This window comes from Thalassophryne amazonica, chromosome 22 (genome assembly GCF_902500255.1).
Source record: "Thalassophryne amazonica chromosome 22, fThaAma1.1, whole genome shotgun sequence".
In the NCBI taxonomy this organism is placed as follows: domain Eukaryota; kingdom Metazoa; phylum Chordata; class Actinopteri; order Batrachoidiformes; family Batrachoididae; genus Thalassophryne; species Thalassophryne amazonica.
Window position 1 is genome coordinate 11,713,790 of NC_047124.1, and position 19,337 is coordinate 11,733,126.

At 39.9% G+C, this 19,337-nt stretch overlaps 1 protein-coding gene across 1 annotated transcript in view; it reads right to left on the minus strand.

Annotated features, from left to right (window-relative positions):
* Positions 1–19,337, minus strand: part of LOC117503713 (voltage-dependent calcium channel subunit alpha-2/delta-1-like) — a 139,990-nt gene that overhangs the window by 68,510 nt on the left and 52,143 nt on the right. The window contains exons 4-11 of the mRNA XM_034162931.1: positions 18,856–18,915; positions 15,746–15,781; positions 15,418–15,541; positions 10,142–10,273; positions 9,644–9,713; positions 8,123–8,173; positions 6,117–6,216; positions 203–361 (exon numbers count right to left, since the gene is read on the minus strand). Coding sequence (XP_034018822.1) covers positions 203–361; positions 6,117–6,216; positions 8,123–8,173; positions 9,644–9,713; positions 10,142–10,273; positions 15,418–15,541; positions 15,746–15,781; positions 18,856–18,915 — 732 coding nt within the window. The remainder of the gene's footprint in view (positions 1–202; positions 362–6,116; positions 6,217–8,122; positions 8,174–9,643; positions 9,714–10,141; positions 10,274–15,417; positions 15,542–15,745; positions 15,782–18,855; positions 18,916–19,337) is intronic.

Sequence of the window (19,337 nt, forward strand, 5' to 3'; positions counted from 1 at the left end):
AAAATGCATTGTGCAAAGCAACCAGCAGAGGGCAGCATATGCTCACTCCTGCATGCTGGAGTCCTGTGAACCAAACATCATGACTTTCACGAGTGCACGTGATGAACGGAATGAAGAGAAGCCAGACTTTGTTTCACCAAACTTATTGGTTTGTGCACCACAGACTCAGCTGCATGTGCACACACCCCCTGTGACACGTTACCTGTGCGAGCTGCTGGAACGCCAGCTCAAAGCCGCCCCTGTAGTTGGTGATGCCCTTGGCCAAGATGCCCTGCACGGCGTCCTTCAGGATGCGCTTGTTCCGCACGTTGGCCTGCACCAGGTTCTCGAAGCATGCCGCGTAGTGCGCCTTGTCGTTGAACTGGAGGGAAAAGGGATGGAGGGATGACGGGAAGTGGAGGGAAGGCACTTGCACATATTTGTTTTTGTTAAATATGTGGGTGGTTTCCCCTTCGTCACGGTCTCATGCAGTGTTTGCTAAACGTGCACAAGGAGAACATGACTGTTTGAAAAAATAAAATAAATAAAAATCAGTGTTAAAGCTACACAGACCAAAGGGAGCTGGAGGAGCAGATGGGAACAGGTAGGGATGTGAAAGTGGCATAAGGAGGCAAAAAACAAAACAAAAAAAGCTTGATTATGTACGAGTGCAGCACAGAAATGCAAACGGCATCTCGCTGAATTACATTAAAGAGTCTTCAGGTTAATATTAATGAGACCTTAATGTGGAGGAACAGATGGAACTGAATCACTGTGCGCGTGCATGCACACGCAAAACACCAACGGTGCGCCGAGATTCGCCTCATTAATACCCAGCAGCATCTGCTTTGGCCTCGACGGCACGTACATTTGAAAGTGCGCCAACAGCGTACAAGAAGCGCTCGTTTCAGCAAAATTCCCTGACACGTCTTTTGCTCCTTAAAGCGACAGAAGTGTAAGATTTATTGTCCTCTGATGGTGAGGTTGCAGATCAGCAGGATGGCAATCCTAACCCTGACCTTTGACTGGTCGCATGTATTATGGGAGTTATTCCACAGAGCGCCATTCCCTCCCGTTTAATCCCAAATAGCAAATCAGGGCAGGTTTTGAAGCATCACAGTAACTTTTTGATCCATCTCTGCCCGTCTTGAACACACTTGGTGTACTGTACATAGTAGTTACGCCCATCATCTGCATCAGATTTGAAATCGGGATCCAAAATTGGATCCCGCGTCTCGAAGTTTCTGATAGTACGTGGTTAACTTTCGTCGTCTTAACTTCTTCAATCATGTTTGAACTTCTTTAAAGTGGGTATTTATAAGGACTACGGCTTGAAACTTGTTTGATCGCGGTCCATCAGGGTAAAAATTTGAAGCAGAAGCAGCGTTTGTGATCTCCTTAGCTCCTTTTGTTTTTTGTTTGTTTTCAGATGGGTTGCCAGGTCTGCACTTCATAAGCCAGCCACTTAGGAGGCAGGCCAGATTAAGCCGTTTCATCCTGTTTTTGCACCTGTTTTGGATCATGGGCGATCGTAGTAGAACAGCACCTCGTGGAATAGCCCTGTTAGTGGCAAAACCCAATCATAATCGCATGCACTTAACAGTATTGTTTTTGGTTGTGTGTGAACAAAGTAAATTGGAGTTTTCTTCCAATTTGTCTCAAAGCTTGTGGAATGATTGAGGGTGATCTGGATCCAGATTGGCGGACGTAAGAAATCTCGGATTGCTCTTGTTACATTTTAAAGTTTGGTAGATAGATTTGCATGCAAATGAGGATGAAGTCAATTCAATCAATCAATTCAATCAATTTTTTTTTTTATATAACGCCAAATCACAACAAACAGTTGCCCCAAGGCGCTTTATATTGTAAGGCAAGGCCATACAATAATTATGTAAAACCCCAACGGTCAAAACGACCCCCTGTGAGCAAGCATTTGGCTACAGTGGGAAGGAAAAACTCCCTTTTAACAGGAAGAAACCTCCAGCAGAACCAGGCTCAGGGAGGGGCAGTCTTCTGCTGGGACTGGTTGGGGCTGAGGGAGAGAACCAGGAAAAAGACATGCTGTGGAGGGGAGCAGAGATCGATCACTAATGATTAAATGCAGAGTGGTGCATACAGAGCAAAAAGAGAAAGAAACAGTGCATCATGGGAACCCCCCAGCAGTCTACGTCTATAGCAGCATAACTAAGGGATGGTTCAGGGTCACCTGATCCAGCCCTAACTATAAGCTTTAGCAAAAAGGAAAGTTTTAAGCCTAATCTTAAAAGTAGAGAGGGTGTCTGTCTCCCTGATCTGAATTGGGAGCTGGTTCCACAGGAGAGGAGCCTGAAAGCTGAAGGCTCTGCCTCCCATTCTACTCTTACAAACCCTAGGAACTACAAGTAAGCCTGCAGTCTGAGAGCGAAGCGCTCTATTGGGGTGATATGGTACTACGAGGTCCCTAAGATAAGATGGGACCTGATTATTCAAAACCTTATAAGTAAGAAGAAGAATTTTAAATTCTATTCTAGAATTAACAGGAAGCCAATGAAGAGAGGCCAATATGGGTGAAATATGCTCTCTCCTTCTAGTCCCCGTTAGTACTCTAGCTGCAGCATTTTGAATTAACTGAAGGCTTTTTAGGGAACTTTTAGGACAACCTGATAATAATGAATTACAATAGTCCAGCCTAGAGGAAATAAATGCATGAATTAGTTTTTCAGCATCACTCTGAGACAAGACCTTTCTAATTTTAGAGATATTGCGTAAATGCAAAAAAGCAGTCCTACATATTTGTTTAATATGCGCTTTGAATTACATATCCTGATCAAAAATGACTCCAAGATTTCTCACAGTATTACTAGAGGTCAGGGTAATGCCATCCAGAGTAAGGATCTGGTTAGACACCATGTTTCTAAGATTTGTGGGGCCAAGTACAATAACTTCAGTTTTATCTGAGTTTAAAAGCAGGAAATTAGAGGTCATCCATGTCTTTATGTCTGTAAGACAATCCTGCAGTTTAGCTAATTGGTGTGTGTCCTCTGGCTTCATGGATAGATAAAGCTGGGTATCATCTGCGTAACAATGAAAATTTAAGCAATACCGTCTAATAATACTGCCTAAGAGAAGCATGTATAAAGTGAATAAAATTGGTCCTAGCACAGAACCTTGTGGAACTCCATAATTAACTTTAGTCTGTGAAGAAGATTCCCCATTTACATGAACAAATTATAATCTATTAGACAAATATGATTCAAACCACCGCAGCGCAGTGCCTTTAATACCTATGGAATGCTCTATCTCCGTAATAAAATTTTATGGTCAACAGTATCAAAAGCAGCACTGAGGTCTAACAGAACAAGCACAGAGATGAGTCCACTATCCGAGGCCATAAGAAGATCATTTGTAACCTTCACTAATGCTGTTTCTGTACTATGATGAATTCTAAAACCTGACTGAAACTCTTCAAATAGACCATTCCTCTGCAGATGATCAGTTAGCTGTTTTACAACTACCCTTTCAAGAATTTTTGAGAGAAAAGGAAGGTTGGAGATTGGCCTATAATTAGCTAAGATAGCTGGGTCAAGTGATGGCTTTTTAAGTAATGGTTTAATTACTGCCACCTTAAAAGCCTGTGGTACATAGCCAACTAACAAAGATAGATTGATCATATTTAAGATCGAAGCATTAAATAATGGTAGGGCTTCCTTGAGCAGCCTGGTAGGAATGGGGTCTAATAAACATGTTGATGGTTTGGATGAAGTAACTAATGAAAATAACTCAGACAGAACAATCGGAGAGAAAGAGTCTAACCAAATACCGGCATCACTGAAAGCAGCCAAAGATAACGATACGTCTTTGGGATGGTTATGAGTAATTTTTTCTCTAATAGTTAAAATTTTGTTAGCAAAGAAAGTCATGAAGTCATTACTAGTTAAAGTTAATGGAATACTCAGCTCAATAGAGCTCTGACTCTTTGTCAGCCTGGCTACAGTGCTGAAAAGAAACCTGGGGTTGTTCTTATTTTCTTCAATTATTGATGAGTAGAAAGATGTCCTAGCTTTACGGAGGGCTTTTTTATAGAGCAACAGACTCTTTTTCCAGGCTAAGTGAAGATCTTCTAAATTAGTGAGACGCCATTTCCTCTCCAACGTACGGGTTATCTGCTTTAAGCTACGAGTTTGTGAGTTATACCACGGAGTCAGGCACTTCTGATTTAAAGCTCTCTTTTTCAGAGTAGCTACAGCATCCAAAGTTGTCTTCAATGAGGATGTAAAACTACTGACGAGATACTCTATCTCACTTACAGAGTTTAGGTAGCTACTCTGCACTGTGTTGGTATATGGCATTAGAGAACATAAAGAAGGAATCATATCCTTAAACCTAGTTACAGTGCTTTCTGAGAGACTTCTAGTGTAATGAAACTTATTCCCCACTGCAGGGTAGTCCATCTGAGTAAATGTTAAGAAATGATCAGACAGAAGGGAGTTTTCAGGGAATACTGTTAAGTCTTCTATTTCCATACCATAAGTCAGAACAAGATCTAAGATATGATTAAAGTGGTGGGTGGACTCATTTACATTTTGAGCAAAGCCAATAGAGTCTAATAATAGATTAAATGCAGTGTTGAGGCTGTCATTCTCAGCATCTGTGTGGATGTTAAAATCGCCCACTATAATTATCTTATCTGAGCTAAGCACTAAGTCAGACAAAAGGTCTGAAAATTCACAGAGAAACTCACAGTAATGACCAGGTGGACGATAGATAATAACAAATAAAACTGGTTTTTGGGACTTCCAATTTGGATGGACAAGACTAAGAGTCAAGCTTTCAAATTAATTAAAGCTCTGTCTGGGTTTTTGATTAATTAATAAGCTGGAATGGAAGATTGCTGCTAATCCTCCGCCCCGGCCCGTGCTACGAGCATTCTGACAGTTAGTGTGACTCGGGGGTGTTGACTCATTTAAATTAACATATTCATCCTGCTGTAACCAGGTTTGTGTAAGGCAGAATAAATCAATATGTTGATCAATTATTATATCATTTACTAACAGGGACTTAGAAGAGAGAGACCTAATGTTTAATAGACCACATTTAACTGTTTTAGTCTGTGGTGCAGTTGAAGGTGCTATATTATTTTTTCTTTTTTAATTTTTATGCTTAAATAGATTTTTACTGGTTATTGGTGGTCTGGGAGCAGACACCGTCTCTACGGGGATGGGGTAATGAGGGGATGGCAGGGGGAGAGAAGCTGCAGAGAGGTGTGTAAGACTACAACTCTGCTTCCTGCTCCCAACCCTGGATAGTCACGGTTTGGAGGATTTAAGAAAATTGGCCAGATTTCTAGAAATGAGAGCTGCTCCATCCAAAGTGGGATGGATGCCGTCTCTCCTAACAAGACCAGGTTTTCCCCAGAAGCTTTGCCAATTATCTATGAAGCCCACCTCATTTTTTGGACACCACTCAGACAGACAGCAATTCAAGGAGAACATGCGGCTAAACATGTCACTCCCGGTCCGATTGGGGAGGGGCCCAGAGAAAACTACAGAGTCCGACATTGTTTTTGCAAAGTTACACACCGATTTAATGTTAATTTTAGTGACCTCCGATTGGCGTAACCGGGTGTCATTACTGCCGACGTGAATTACAATCTTACCAAATTTACGCTTAGCCTTAGCCAGCAGTTTCAAATTTCCTTCAATGTCGCCTGCTCTGGACCCCGGAAGACAATTGACTATGGTTGCTGGTGTCGCTAACTTCACATTTCTCAAAACAGAGTCGCCAATAACCAGAGTTTGATCCTCGGCGGGTGTGTCATCGAGTGGGGAAAAACGGTTAGAAATGTGAACGGGTTGGCGGTGTACACGGGGCTTCTGTTTAGAACTACGCTTCCTCCTCACAGTCACCCAGTCGGCCTGCTTTCCCGGCTGCTCGGGATCTGCCAGAGGGGAACTGAATTGAATTGAATTGAAAACAATTGATTCTTACACCATAGATACCCCAGAGGAACAATGACCCAAATGCATTTTTGGATTGTTTGTTACGTACAGGTATATCTGCAGAATGATCATTTTGTGACCAATCAGAGCTAATGCTAATGACGGCTACACTATTCTTGCTAGCAATGAATTTCAGGGAGCGGCAGAGTTAATACTCACATAGACCACGTTTACGAAGTCGTCATCAGAGAGGGTCTCTAGCATCTCGCCAACCGACGTTTTGATGAGTTTCAGAGTAAGACCGGATACGCTGCCACTCCTGCAAATCATATAATGACCAATAAGTACACACATCTTCAGTATAAGGTTTGCAGACGTATAGCACAGTTCAAAGCTCTGCAGGAATTTATGCAGTTCTGGGTTTGGAATGTATGGCTCTTAATACCAGACATTATTCAGCTGACACAGAATGTTTAAATATTGACAGGTCGTATTAAAGACAAGTGGAAATGACAGGGTCAGGCATGCATAAAGAAAACAAAGTACATCACACAGACAGAGGTGCACCTCAAGAAGGAGAGAGAAAAGAGTTTTTTCTAGCACATCAGTTTGTTCAAGTAAGTGTAGTATTCTGTACTGCATGAGCTCTTTAGGTAGCTACATTTTTTAAATTAAAAAATAGAAATTTGTATTTCTAAGGCATCTAGAGCCAAGGTATCAAAGACCAAGCCATCCAAGGCCAAGATATCAAAGACCAAGGCATCCAGAGCCAGGGTATCAAAGACCAAGGCAACCAGAGCCAGGGTATCAAAGACCAAGGCAGCCAGAGCCAGGGTATCAAAGACCAAGGCAGCCAGAGCCAGGGTATCAAAGACCAAGGCAGCCAGAGCCAGGATATCAAAGACCAAGGCAGCCAGAGCCAGGGTATCAAAGACCAAGGCATCCAAGGCCATGGTATCAAAGACCAAGGCATCCAAGTCCAGGGTATCAAAGACCAAGGCATCCATGACCAGGGTATCAAACACCAAGCCATCCATGACCAGGGTATCAAATACTAAGGCATCCAGAGCCAGGGTATCAAATACTAAGGCAGCCAGAGCCAATATATCAAAGACCAAGGCAGCCAGAGCCAGGGTATCAAAGACCAAGGCAGCCAGAGCCAGGATATCAAAGACCAAGGCAGCCAGAGCCAGGGTATCAAAGACCAAGGCATCCAAGGCCATGGTATCAAAGACCAAGGCATCCAAGTCCAGGGTATCAAAGACCAAGGCAGCCAGAGCCAGGGTATCAAAGACCAAGGTATGCAGGGCCAGGGTATCAAAGACCAAGGCATCCAAGGCTATGGTATCAAAGACCAAGGCAGCCAGAGCATCAAAGACCAAGGCATCCAGGGCCAAAGTGTTGAGAACCAAGGCATCCAAGGAATCCAAGACCAAAGGATCCAAGACAAGGCATTCAAGGTATCAAAGAACAAGGCCAAGACAAACAACAAGGTATCAAAGACCAAGGCACCCCAGGACCTAGGTCAAGGTATAGAAGAAAAAGGAAAGAAATAAAGACAAATGGGGGCATTAAGGTGACTTAACGTCTGGTAGAAACTGTAAAAATATGGTTAATCCAGGTCAGCATTTGTCACTGCACTACTGATGGAACATAAAATGCATTAACATATGGACACCAGTTTGATGCCCAACAGATTACATGCTGTAATGTCATTGACAACTTTAGTCTTTACTTTTGACTTTTCCCACTTTGATCACAGCAAACCTGGTGTGGATCTGTATGTTTTACACCGGATGCTCTTCCTGATGTATGAGGTGAATGGGGCCCAACGATCCTCTCATTGGAAGGCAGGTGTACTAACTGCTTCCGCCACTGTACTACCCATCACATCTCATCTACCGATTTCATATTGTAGAATGTTAAAACTTCTCAGACCCCTAAACATGGACACAAAATGTGCTTAAATGTTCCACAGTAAATTTCTGTTACTCCACGGACGGCTTTGAAATAAAAACCCCTGACGGGATCGACTGCAAACCCAGTTGCGGCTCTGGCTGCTCTCTGACCGCTGGTGTCACACGAGCACTAAGACAGCTTCGTGCACGGTGCAACGGCGCCCAGCAGGCTGAGGTCCGTCGGGGGAGTTAGCATCATGGACCTTCTAGCGTGCAAAATCAAATGAAATGTGACTGTAATGGATGAATCATAATGGCATCACTCACGCATCCACCAGGATCAGCATGTCCTTTGGTGATGCTGCTCCCTGAATGTACCTGGTGAGTCAGAAGACACAAGCACATATTAGGTCGTGCACGTTGGGCGACACGGACACGCAAACACAACAGCAAAGACAGCAGTTATAAGGCAGAAACGTCTCTCAATAGAGCTCTAGAAAAAGCTGCTACTCATCATTTTGCACACTCGTCAGTCATCTTTCTTATTGTGTTTAAGCGTTTTCCACCGTTAGCATTTCAAATCCCACTGATCTTTGCTGTTTTGTGCCTCTAATCCTTGTTCCCCAGTAAACAAGCAGATGTAGAACTTTATTCATGCTTAGTGGCTGACAGGCTTTCAAGGCTAATGAAATTTATAATAATAATTACAAGACTATTCAATCTATATATTAATAGCCAAGTGGCCTCTGTATGTGTGGGTGTATGCATGTGTGTGTGCGCGTGTGTGGCTTCAATCACAAAACTACAGATATTAGCCAACAACACTGAACAAAGGACGTTGATAATTACATTCTGGACTCACACGCCATTAAAGCAGGGGGCGGTAAATCATCTTTATATGAAAAGCGTGTGTGCGTGATTTTATTTAGTAAGTTCAATATACGTACATAATATAAATTAAAACACTTATTTCCGTTATGGTCCATTTAAAAATCAAATGGCAAAATGGAAGTGATAATAAATTAAATTATTATTATTACTAACAATAATAATAATAGTGTGTACACTCTAAGAAATGAAACACAGGGGTTTTAAATGTAATCAATACTGTTATTTTAAATATACTTGCAATTGTTAATTTTAGGGATTTAAGTAATAATGTTTCATTTGATTTAATTAATTTCAACTACAGTACTGTTTTGCACTTAATTGACAATGTCATATGTAAAAAGTTGCCTTAACTTTATCAATTAAATTCAATGTTTTATTTCTTAGAGTGTACATGCTAACAATAAGGTTTAATTAACATAAACAATGAACTAATAACAGGAAATAAAAGGGTTGAGTTTGTCTTCTAAAAACGTTTGAGGGTCTAGGGTTCTAAAAACACTCTGGATTCACATGCCGTTCCAACTCATTATAGAAACTTTGCACAATTTATTATCACCCGTTAAAAATAACAGCTATCTATTTTATAAACACTACCCAATCTAGAGCCCATGGATCCCCACAGGCAACACGCTAAGATAAGAGATAAGACTTTATTGATCTCACAGTGGAGAAATTCACGTTACGTCAGCTAGTTACATTTATTTAAATATCTCCAAATCTCAAGGTGCTTTACAAAAGTAAAGTCCAGCCTTCTTCTTATTTTACAGTCAGATTGTGTGTTTGTTCAGCATGTGCAGCATGCAACTACAGTTTGGTGCAAACAGGCATTAAATATCATCATCATCATTATTATTATTATTATTATTAATGTGCACTAAATGAACAGTGCCAATGTTACAGAGATGATCAGAGCTTTCTGATGACTACACACTCAAAAAAACGAGTGCCTGAACTCACCACGGTCGCCTGCGCACATCATAAAGGTCGATGTTATCGGCTGAATTGCTCACGTCGATCCAAGGGGACGCTGGGGGACAGAAAAAAAACAAAACACAGAAAGACAATAAATAAATAAATGACACATTTAGAGTGTAAATGTCATTACAGTTTGCAAAACATGCTTGTAATAACATACTGTGATAAGAAGGAAATCTAAGGATAACAATAAATACATTTATATATATATATATATATATATATATATATATATATATATATATATATATATATATATATATATATATTTATATATATATATATATATATACACACACACACACACATTTTACATAGAATTATTTTAAGAATATAAAATCTGCTAAATAACATTTGTAAAGAAGCATTGCAAACAATTTACACCTTTAAAAATACAGTTGTTTTTTTTTTATTCAAAAAACGATGATCTATTGCTGACACAGACTGTGGGAGGAGCCTATTTGCCCCTAGGCTGCTCACCTGGATAGTAACGAGTCAGTCCCGTAGCCGAGCCAAACACCTGCCAGAGGAGTGAAGGATCTTCCTCTTTGTTTTTCCGAAAAACATCTTCCAAGGCTTCTGTCCAGTTAAGCTCGTTTAAAATTATGGTGGCTAGAAGACAGAAAAATGGACAGTTACAGTGGTTAACGAGTTACACGTTAACCACTAGAAAAATAAACACCCAAGCAAAAATGTAAAACACTCACCAAAGTGAAAATGAACACTGAAAAAATACTCAAACTCAAATATGACAAAAAACAAAAAAGCAGATGGCTCAAATACTCCACAGGGATTAGTTGCTGCAGTGAGAGTTTTAACTGTGCACCTATGGTACAAGTCTCAAGTGCATACTATGTGTTTTTAGAATTTTTGTGTTTACAAGACATTCATTTCACTCTTATTACTATCTAATATATGCCAACCCAAAAATGAATCATCTCTATCTCCAAGCAGGTACCTATGAAGTATCATATGTAACAAACAGCTGTAAAAATACCTGAAAATCTAACTGGCTCATTGACTTATGTTGACAAGTCAGTTCACGTTGTCTTCATTTTTAATGCAAATATATGCAACAAACCACTTTAACATTTAACCATTGCCTTTCCTGCCCAGAAGGTATCTATGGTATCAGTATAAATTGTTTACCATGTATTACAGAGTTGTGTTAACAAGACAATTCACTCCTAAGTGCCTATGGTGTAAGTATCAAGTGTATATCATGTTTTGAGTTACTGTGCTTGAGCAAATTCATCCTCATTATGCAAATACACGCAATAAACAAACCGAAAGTGTAACGAACATTTCACAGAGAGTTACTGTGCTTGAGCAAATTCATCCTCATTATGCAAATACACGCAATAAACAAACCGAAAGTGTAACGAACATTTCACAGAGGATACCTACGGGGTAAGTGCCAAGTGTACATCATGTTTTGAGTTACTGTGCTTGAGCAAATTCATCCTCATTATGCAAATACACGCAATAAACAAACCAAAAGTGTAACCAACATTTCACAGAGGATACCTATGGGGTAAGTGTCAAGTTTATGCCATGTATTGTTTGTGAGTGATTCTGTTCACAATGCAGGCACGTACACGCATGCACACACACACGCACGCACACACACACACGCACACACATGCACGCACACACACACACACACACACACACTAATGTCCTGCATGCGATGTACATCGTAGCGGCTCATAAAAAGAGACGATGGTAAAACAGTGATTCAATTTGGTGCGTCTGGATTAAGGAGGGCGTATAAATATTTTATTCACCCGTTTGTCTGCAGGACCTCTAACGGCTTAATGCTCCACCAATCAGGTTTGAGCCAAAAAGGCGGCACTCAGAGAGCAGGGCTGCTGCACGTCGAATACTGTGCATGACTCATAATCGCGTGTGCACGTTTGGCCGGTCTGTGCGTGCTGGTATGCTTGTTCCCATAATTTCTTTAGAGACTCACGTGAGCGTCTCAGCACAATGAGGCGCCAGAAAGAGAAAGGATGGCAGATGTGCGAGCAAAATTACATTTAAAAACTTTTGTTTTGCACCGTAAATAAACATTATGCGGCCATAAAGTCTTGAGGGAAAAAAATATTGTTTCCATGAAATGATCCTCCCTCCTCTGTCACATTTAGCCCCGCCTCCTCTGGGGTTTTCCTTGTATGCTGCTGTGCAGGATCAGGGGGCAATTTGGTCCAGGCCTTAGACTGCTCCCTGTGGTACTGCAGAGCTCAGCGTATTCCGAGGATGAGTGTTCAGGCCTGAATGGATGAGTCCTGATGACCTCGTGCTGCAGCTGTCCGTCGCTCCACCCCTCCACCCTATTGATCATACTGTAAAGAAAGGCAACAAGGGTGCATTTTTGATCCCTCAGGCATTGCCGCACGCACTCAAAGACCCTTTAGGTTCGGTCGAGTATCGCTCATGAGCCTCAGCCCGGAGGCGCCGTCCTCCAACCCAAACGCTGGAACGAATCAGCTTCAGCATAAACAGATCCATCTCTGGTGATGGACGGCCTGCTGGCCCGAGGTCACCATGACGATCGGGAGAAACGATAAGTACCACAGCAGCAACAAAACCCCGACCGGCCCAGTTTGTCGAGCGCGGCTCCCTCACTCATCTCTAGATGCACAGAAGCCCGTCTGGGGTACAACCCAAAGCTTCAGCCACAGTTCTGATTCACACATGAGACTACGATGAACATTACAATTTTACAAAATTAAATTACAATTTTGATTATTTCTGGTTACATTTTAAAAATTACAGCAATTATTATTTATTATTATTTTATTTATCAGATTAGATTAAATATTTATATGTAATCATATATAAATGTTCAAGTAAGTCAGACAACTGAAGAATTACAATTTTGAATATTTCTGGTTACATTTTAAAAATTACAGCAATTATTATTTATTATTATTATTTTATTTATCAGATTAGATTATATATTTATATGTAATCATATATAAATGTTCAAGTAAGTCAGACAACTGAAGAATTACAATTTTGATTATTTCTGGTTACATTTTAAAAATTACAGCAATTATTTATTTATTCTTTATTATTATTTTATTTATTAGCTTAGATTAAATAGTTCTATATAATCATATATAAATGTTCAAGTAAGTCAGACAACTGAAGAATTACAATTTTGATTATTTCTGATTACATTTTAAAAATTACAGCTCACCTGCAGTAGGGGGCGATATTTCAACTGCTATTTTGCAGTAATATGTCTAATTGTGACTCGAATAATGTGAAATATTGAGGAATTTTAACCCCCACTGTGTGAATTACCTGCATTAGTTGATATATTTGGATCAGGTGGAAAGAAACATATATTTACATGAGCATCAAAGTAATCGACCTTCTCAGGGCACCTCTGCACTGAGACCCAACTCTTCTATTTCCTCCAGCTGAACAGTTGTCCTAATAATGACCTTTGACCCAAGTGACATAATTCCCTGCCAGTGGCCCCTGAATTCATGTGACATTTACATCCACAATGATAAATAAATAAGACTAAATAAGACTGTGGTCAAAAAGCAACCGCTAATGAACCATTAACTACATTAGTAGAACAACGTTAGCACATGCTAACAGATCCTGCAGTTTGCATTTTCTTTAATATGATGCATCATAGAACATGAAAGAACTTTCAGCTCTGGTCTTGGCAGGCCAGAAAGCAAAACATGAACATCAATTACAGAAGAAGAGAAAAAAATTATTCCAGCATCCTTCACGGTCAAAAAACGCAGCATCTTTGCAAACGTAGACAAGATCAGCTAAGTAGTTGAGCAGATAAGTTTGATTTTTGGCCAGAATTGTTCACATGGTGATACAACCATCAGATTTTGCATAAATGTTCTTCCTAAATCAGTGTTTGAGAAAAAAAATGTGGGCCACTTGAAAATCCAATATGGCAGCCAGGTAGGGGTCAATGCAGAATTACACAGGGGTCAAAATTTTAAAATGCTCCAATCATATTGAAAGCTATACCACATTATGTGTCTGATCACAAAGATTCCAAAAAGGTATAATTTGGATTAGCTATGACTTAATGTTATGGAGTTATGGGGTAAAAACAGCAAGAATGGTGACAAAGGTCAATTTCAGTTTGTACAGGGGTCAAAAGTTAAAGTTGCTCCAATCTTTGTAAAATGTGATGCAAATTATTAGTCGAGTTAATAGGGTTTTAAAAAGGAATAGTTTGCACCATGTGTCATGCTCAGTTGTCACATTACAGGGTAACATCTGTCACATGTCATAGAATCCAATGGATGTCGACATTGTTTGACATGTGCTTTGCAAACCAAGCATTCAACACAGTCAAAACTATCCCATTTATTAATCCTATTAGTTCAATGAGTTGAACTAATAGGATGAGGACTAATGATGAGTTTTGCCACAGGGAGTGAGACTTTAACAGGACCTGCGTTCAAACACGTCCACACGCAGTGACATGGCATCTCAGCATGTCACAGAGTCAGCCCGTGTCGCGGGCTGACAGGTGCCACACAGCGTTGATGCAAACGGGCATCAGACGAGCCTCCGATCTGCCACCAAGACACCAACGCTCGGTCTTATCGAATCCATGCCAGACCACCTAACGAGCGAGAAGACTCAACAGTGACATGCATCCGCGGTGACACGCATGTCTATTCTGACACTTGTTTCTTCCTCTGTGTTTTCTCAGAACCTGACCGCCCACGCTGCCGCATCGGTGGGGAGGAGAAACAAGAAAACATTTATTCACCCAACAATTACGATGCTTAATAAGTGAGCTGGATGGAGGGAGGTGAGGGAGGTGAGGAGGAGAAGATGACGACATGCTTCTCCTCGAGACATCAGTCTTGTCTAGACTAAGTCCCTGAACTGAATTACCGCTCCTTCCAAACGAGGGCGTCTCTAAGTGATTGTTTCTCCTACACACATGCACACACACACACTGATACATATCACCATGACAACTCCAGAAGGCACAGAGCTCCACCCACACCTCCAGTTGGTCCACTCGCTATCCATCCAAATGTACACAAACCTAGGAGGGCGCTCAGAGCCGAGGCCCAAACACTCTGCATGTATCCGTCCCGTGAATGGAAGTTTTCTGGAAATTTCCAGGTTTTCAAATGCACATCGTGCTGCTCTTTATACCTGACGCCGTTAAACTGACGTGGCATGACTGACTACTGACTGGCCGCTCCAAAGAAAATGGTAACTGCAAGCCACATGCAACTTCGACCACACCTGCTCCTAATTTTTCATCATCTATGCAGCAGACATCACTCGATACATACAACTTCAACCACACTTGCTCCTAATTTTCCATCATCCACCCAGCAGACTTCACTCAAGATACATGCAACAATTTTCCATCACCCATCCAGCAGACTGCACTCAAGATACATGCAACAATTTTCCATCATCCATCCAGCAGACTGCAATCAAGATACATGCAGCTTCAACCACACCTGCTCCGAATTGAACTGGTTCACCAAAGTTCACCAGATGTTAATGGGTTTGTCAGGGTGATGTACTCCTTTAATGTGGTGCGTTACAAAATAATTGCAATTTAGTGTTTATGGAGAGGACAGACTCATTCATTTATCCATCTATTCACACGTCGTAAGGTGAAGTGGTAGCTGATGGTTTAAGGATGGGTGTGCGAGGACTATGCCAATATTTAATCGAGCACGGGCACCCACAGAGACACACGGATTTCTGTAACAGCAGTAACTTACAGCCTTCATAAATGTCCGTCGGGATGTGGACGGCGGTTGTGTTGTAAGAGACGAGTCGTTTGAAGTCAGGGTCTACGTGGAAGTCCTCTGGAACATACCGGTTCTTCTTATCAGTTTGATTAAGCTTTAAAAAAAAAAAATCATCCAGTGAAAAGATACAAAACTTAATACGAGATTTCATACCAAAGAATAAACAGAATTTTATTTAAACTTTTTGACAATTACAAAAAAAAATTACACAAATCACGGAATACACTACAAATATACAAAAATTTAACAAAAATATTGGCCTCTTACAATGAATCAACAAAACACTTGTAATACTTACATCATCTTTGGCATTGTAGTAAACAATTTTATCTACCTGTAAGGAAAACAAACAATATTCTGAAGATTATTAAGATATTTAAGTGTCTAAATTTGTCCAAAAGTATCAAATAATGTTAAAAGGTGTTACGTACAAAGAGGTCTTTGCACGTAAACTGTACCTGTTTTCCACCACACATGGACCCATACTGCCCACAGGTTAAAAATACGCTTTGTAGGATTTGGTGCCATCTAGTGGTGAGGCTGCAGATGGCATGCCATCAGTGGTGATGATTTTGTTTTCGCTTCTTTGATCATGAAGACTGATGTTCACTTGTCCTCTATTAAGCAACACGTCATCTCCAGTTTCACAAAAAATGTGGGTTCTCAAACTAGCTACAAACAATGGCGACAAGCAGTTGGCTTTGGTGCTTGATGGGCATTCCAGGGGAGCGCACGCTAAGATCTCTGCAAGCTATCTTGTAAATCACTTCAGAGTTGTTATCTGGTTATGAAAACAGCATTTTTAGATTTAAAAGGGTATATTTCTTTGTAACTTTGACAAAATAGATGAGAAACTTATCAGATTTAGACAGAAATACGGCTGTTTTGGCGCATATTATGCCATCTTGGACTATTTTGTTTGAGTGAACAACCAGCTGACATCTTGCTGACTACTGACTCAGACTGGCAGTCGCCGTGTCGCGTTGCTCAACATTTGCATGAACTATTTTTGTCTATTGTCACCCCGCTTAGCTAGCAGCAGACTGGCCGGCATCTTTGCAAAACACCCACTGTTACTGAAAATGAATGGCAAGTCATTGCTTGCGGCCGTAGCATTAGCCTGCACTAGCAACCAATGAGTGGTGCTTAATGGAGCAAACACTGATTCATTTTCCTTTTTATTCTGTTTTACAGCCATGCTGCAAAATGCAATGGGCTGATTGAGTATGTCCCTTTTGGGCTACTGTAGCAACATGGTGGTGGCCTCCATGACGGGACCTACTTCCAGGACTCATCCTAAACTCACGGCCTTCCTTTGAATCCTGCTGGATTTCTCACACAGTATTTGTGTTTGACACTGAGGATCAGTGAAGGTAAATCGGGTTGTTTTGCCGTCACGCTACTGGGGTTCCTGTTAGCACACAAGGCTAGCGGGGCGATAACGATCATCAAAACGACCTGAAGCTGCAGGGCTGTTTCACCGGTACAGACCACCTGCCTCCAGGCAGCAGAGAGTCTGGAGACACCTGCTGCTTCTCTGGACCCCATCAACAGTTAGCACAAATAAACTTGCTGGCGATTCTGCGTTTGCTGATACACACGTGAGAACGCGCACACAAAGGAGCAGATCAGAAGACTGTTCCATGATGTCCTCTGTCAGGTCATGTTATGTTAAAACAGAAACTGTAGCTGCACGATCACGCCGAGGTCACACCATCGCACCCCTCAGGGAGGGCAAGAACTCAGTGAGAGTGAGGAACGGACCAAACAGAAGAAATACTACATCAACGTTCCAAACCGACTGTGAGAGGGGGCCAAAGGAACAGCACCATTCATCAGTCTGCACACGAAAAAAAAATGGACAAAAAAAATGCTGCACAACAATTTGCACATAATTTACAGTTGCTTTTACTTAAATTTTGACTAAATGAAATACATTTGAATTGTGCTTCATACACAGAAAATTTTACTTAAATTTACTGAAAAAATTTTTGAAAAATATTTACATTTTTACTTAATAAAATGAACTTGAAGTGTGTTTCTTAAACATAAAATTTTACTTACATTTACTGAATAAAATTTATGAAAAATATTTCCATTTTTACTTAATAAAATGAACTTGAAGTGTGTTTCTGAAACATCAAAGTTTACTTAAATTTACTGAATAAAATGAACTTCAGGCACATTTTTTACATAATTTTTTATTTTATGAAAAATATTTACATTTTTTACTTAAGTAAGATTTTATGTTTAAGAAACAAGTTCATTTTATTAAGTTTACTGAATAAAATGAACTTGGAGCACATTTTTTAACTTAATTTTTTTTATTTAATGAAAAATATTTACATTTTTAGTTACTTAATCAAATGAACCTGAAGTGTGTTTCTTAAACATAAAATTTACTTAAATTTACTGAATAAAATTAACTTGAATTGCATTTCGTACTTAATTTTTTTATTTAATGAAAAATATTTACATTTCTACTTAATAAAATTAACTTGAAGTGTGTTTCATAAACATAAAATCTTAGGTTTAATGAATAAAATTAACTTGAAGAATGCTTTTAACTTAGGTTTTTACTTAAAATGAATCTGAAGTGTGCTTCTTTAACATTTTGCTTAAATTTTAAACTTAAGTTGTACTTTCTACTTAAATTTTCACTTAGTAAAATCAGCTCAGATGTACTTTTGACTTAAATTTTCACTTACTAATATCAACTCAAAGTGTACTTTTTACTTAAATTTTTATATAATACAAGATAATGGGATTTTTATTTGATAAAATGAATTTTATACTTAAATTTTAATTTAAATAGACTTAATAAAATTAACTTGAAGTGTACTTTTTGTAAGGCGAAAACATTCATCTTAGTAACACGAATGAATCCATCTGCAGAGAAAGAAGCTGATTGGGAAACTTTTAATGGACTCATTTTAAGACTCATTATGGTTTGGCTCACCACACAGAAGGGTTTCAGAAAGTTGTGCGACAGCGTGGTGTGCATAGTGTTGTTTGTTATTTGTTAAATGGCTCCTCCGTGCATGAGCCACATCTCAACGTAAAACGGAAGACTGAAGTTTGCATTTATTACAAAAGGCCAGAGCTAAAGGCATCGTGGGCTGTGGATAGAGCTGCACAATAATTCACAGACAGCCCATCATTGTGACGCAGTGAATTCATTGAGCCAGCCATCAGGAAAGTACTACATTTATACTGTGATTTATAGACAAAATCATGTGTATATTTGTGTACAGTATGTACATCGGTTCCTAATAAAATGGGCCGTTTCCACTCATGTAAACAATGAAATTCAAGCTTGCATAAATTCTTTATAGTCCTGTTGTAGTTATATTTGATCTGCACTTAATGCAACCAGAGCTATTGAACACATCACATGGAGCTACTCACCTCGCTGTCGACCCGCCACTCGTGGTCCTTCTGAAACTTCTCTGCCTCCTTCGCCAATCTCTAAAAACAGACAAGATGAAAAAAATAAATAAATGAATAAGATTGAGAAGTTTACTAAATGTTGAACTTCCAATGAATAGTTTAGGATTTTGCAACCAGACCAACATTATTGTCAGTGCTAACGAGATTAGCCTGAAAGTTTAACCCCGTGATGAAAGCTTTCCAGGAAATGGAAGATTTAAAATGTAGGGGTACTTATACCCCACTTTGTTGACCACCGTTGGGTTGTATTAAAGAAACTACAGTAGCATTAGTATACGAATATGCTATTGTGCTACTCACAATTGATGCTAATGTGAGAGCATATATTAATGCTTGACTGCACATGCTAACGCCAACATTAATGCATGATTGAATATTCTAATTGCTAGCATATCAGTAATGTCACAGAATATGCAATTATGCATTAGAGTTGGCGTTAG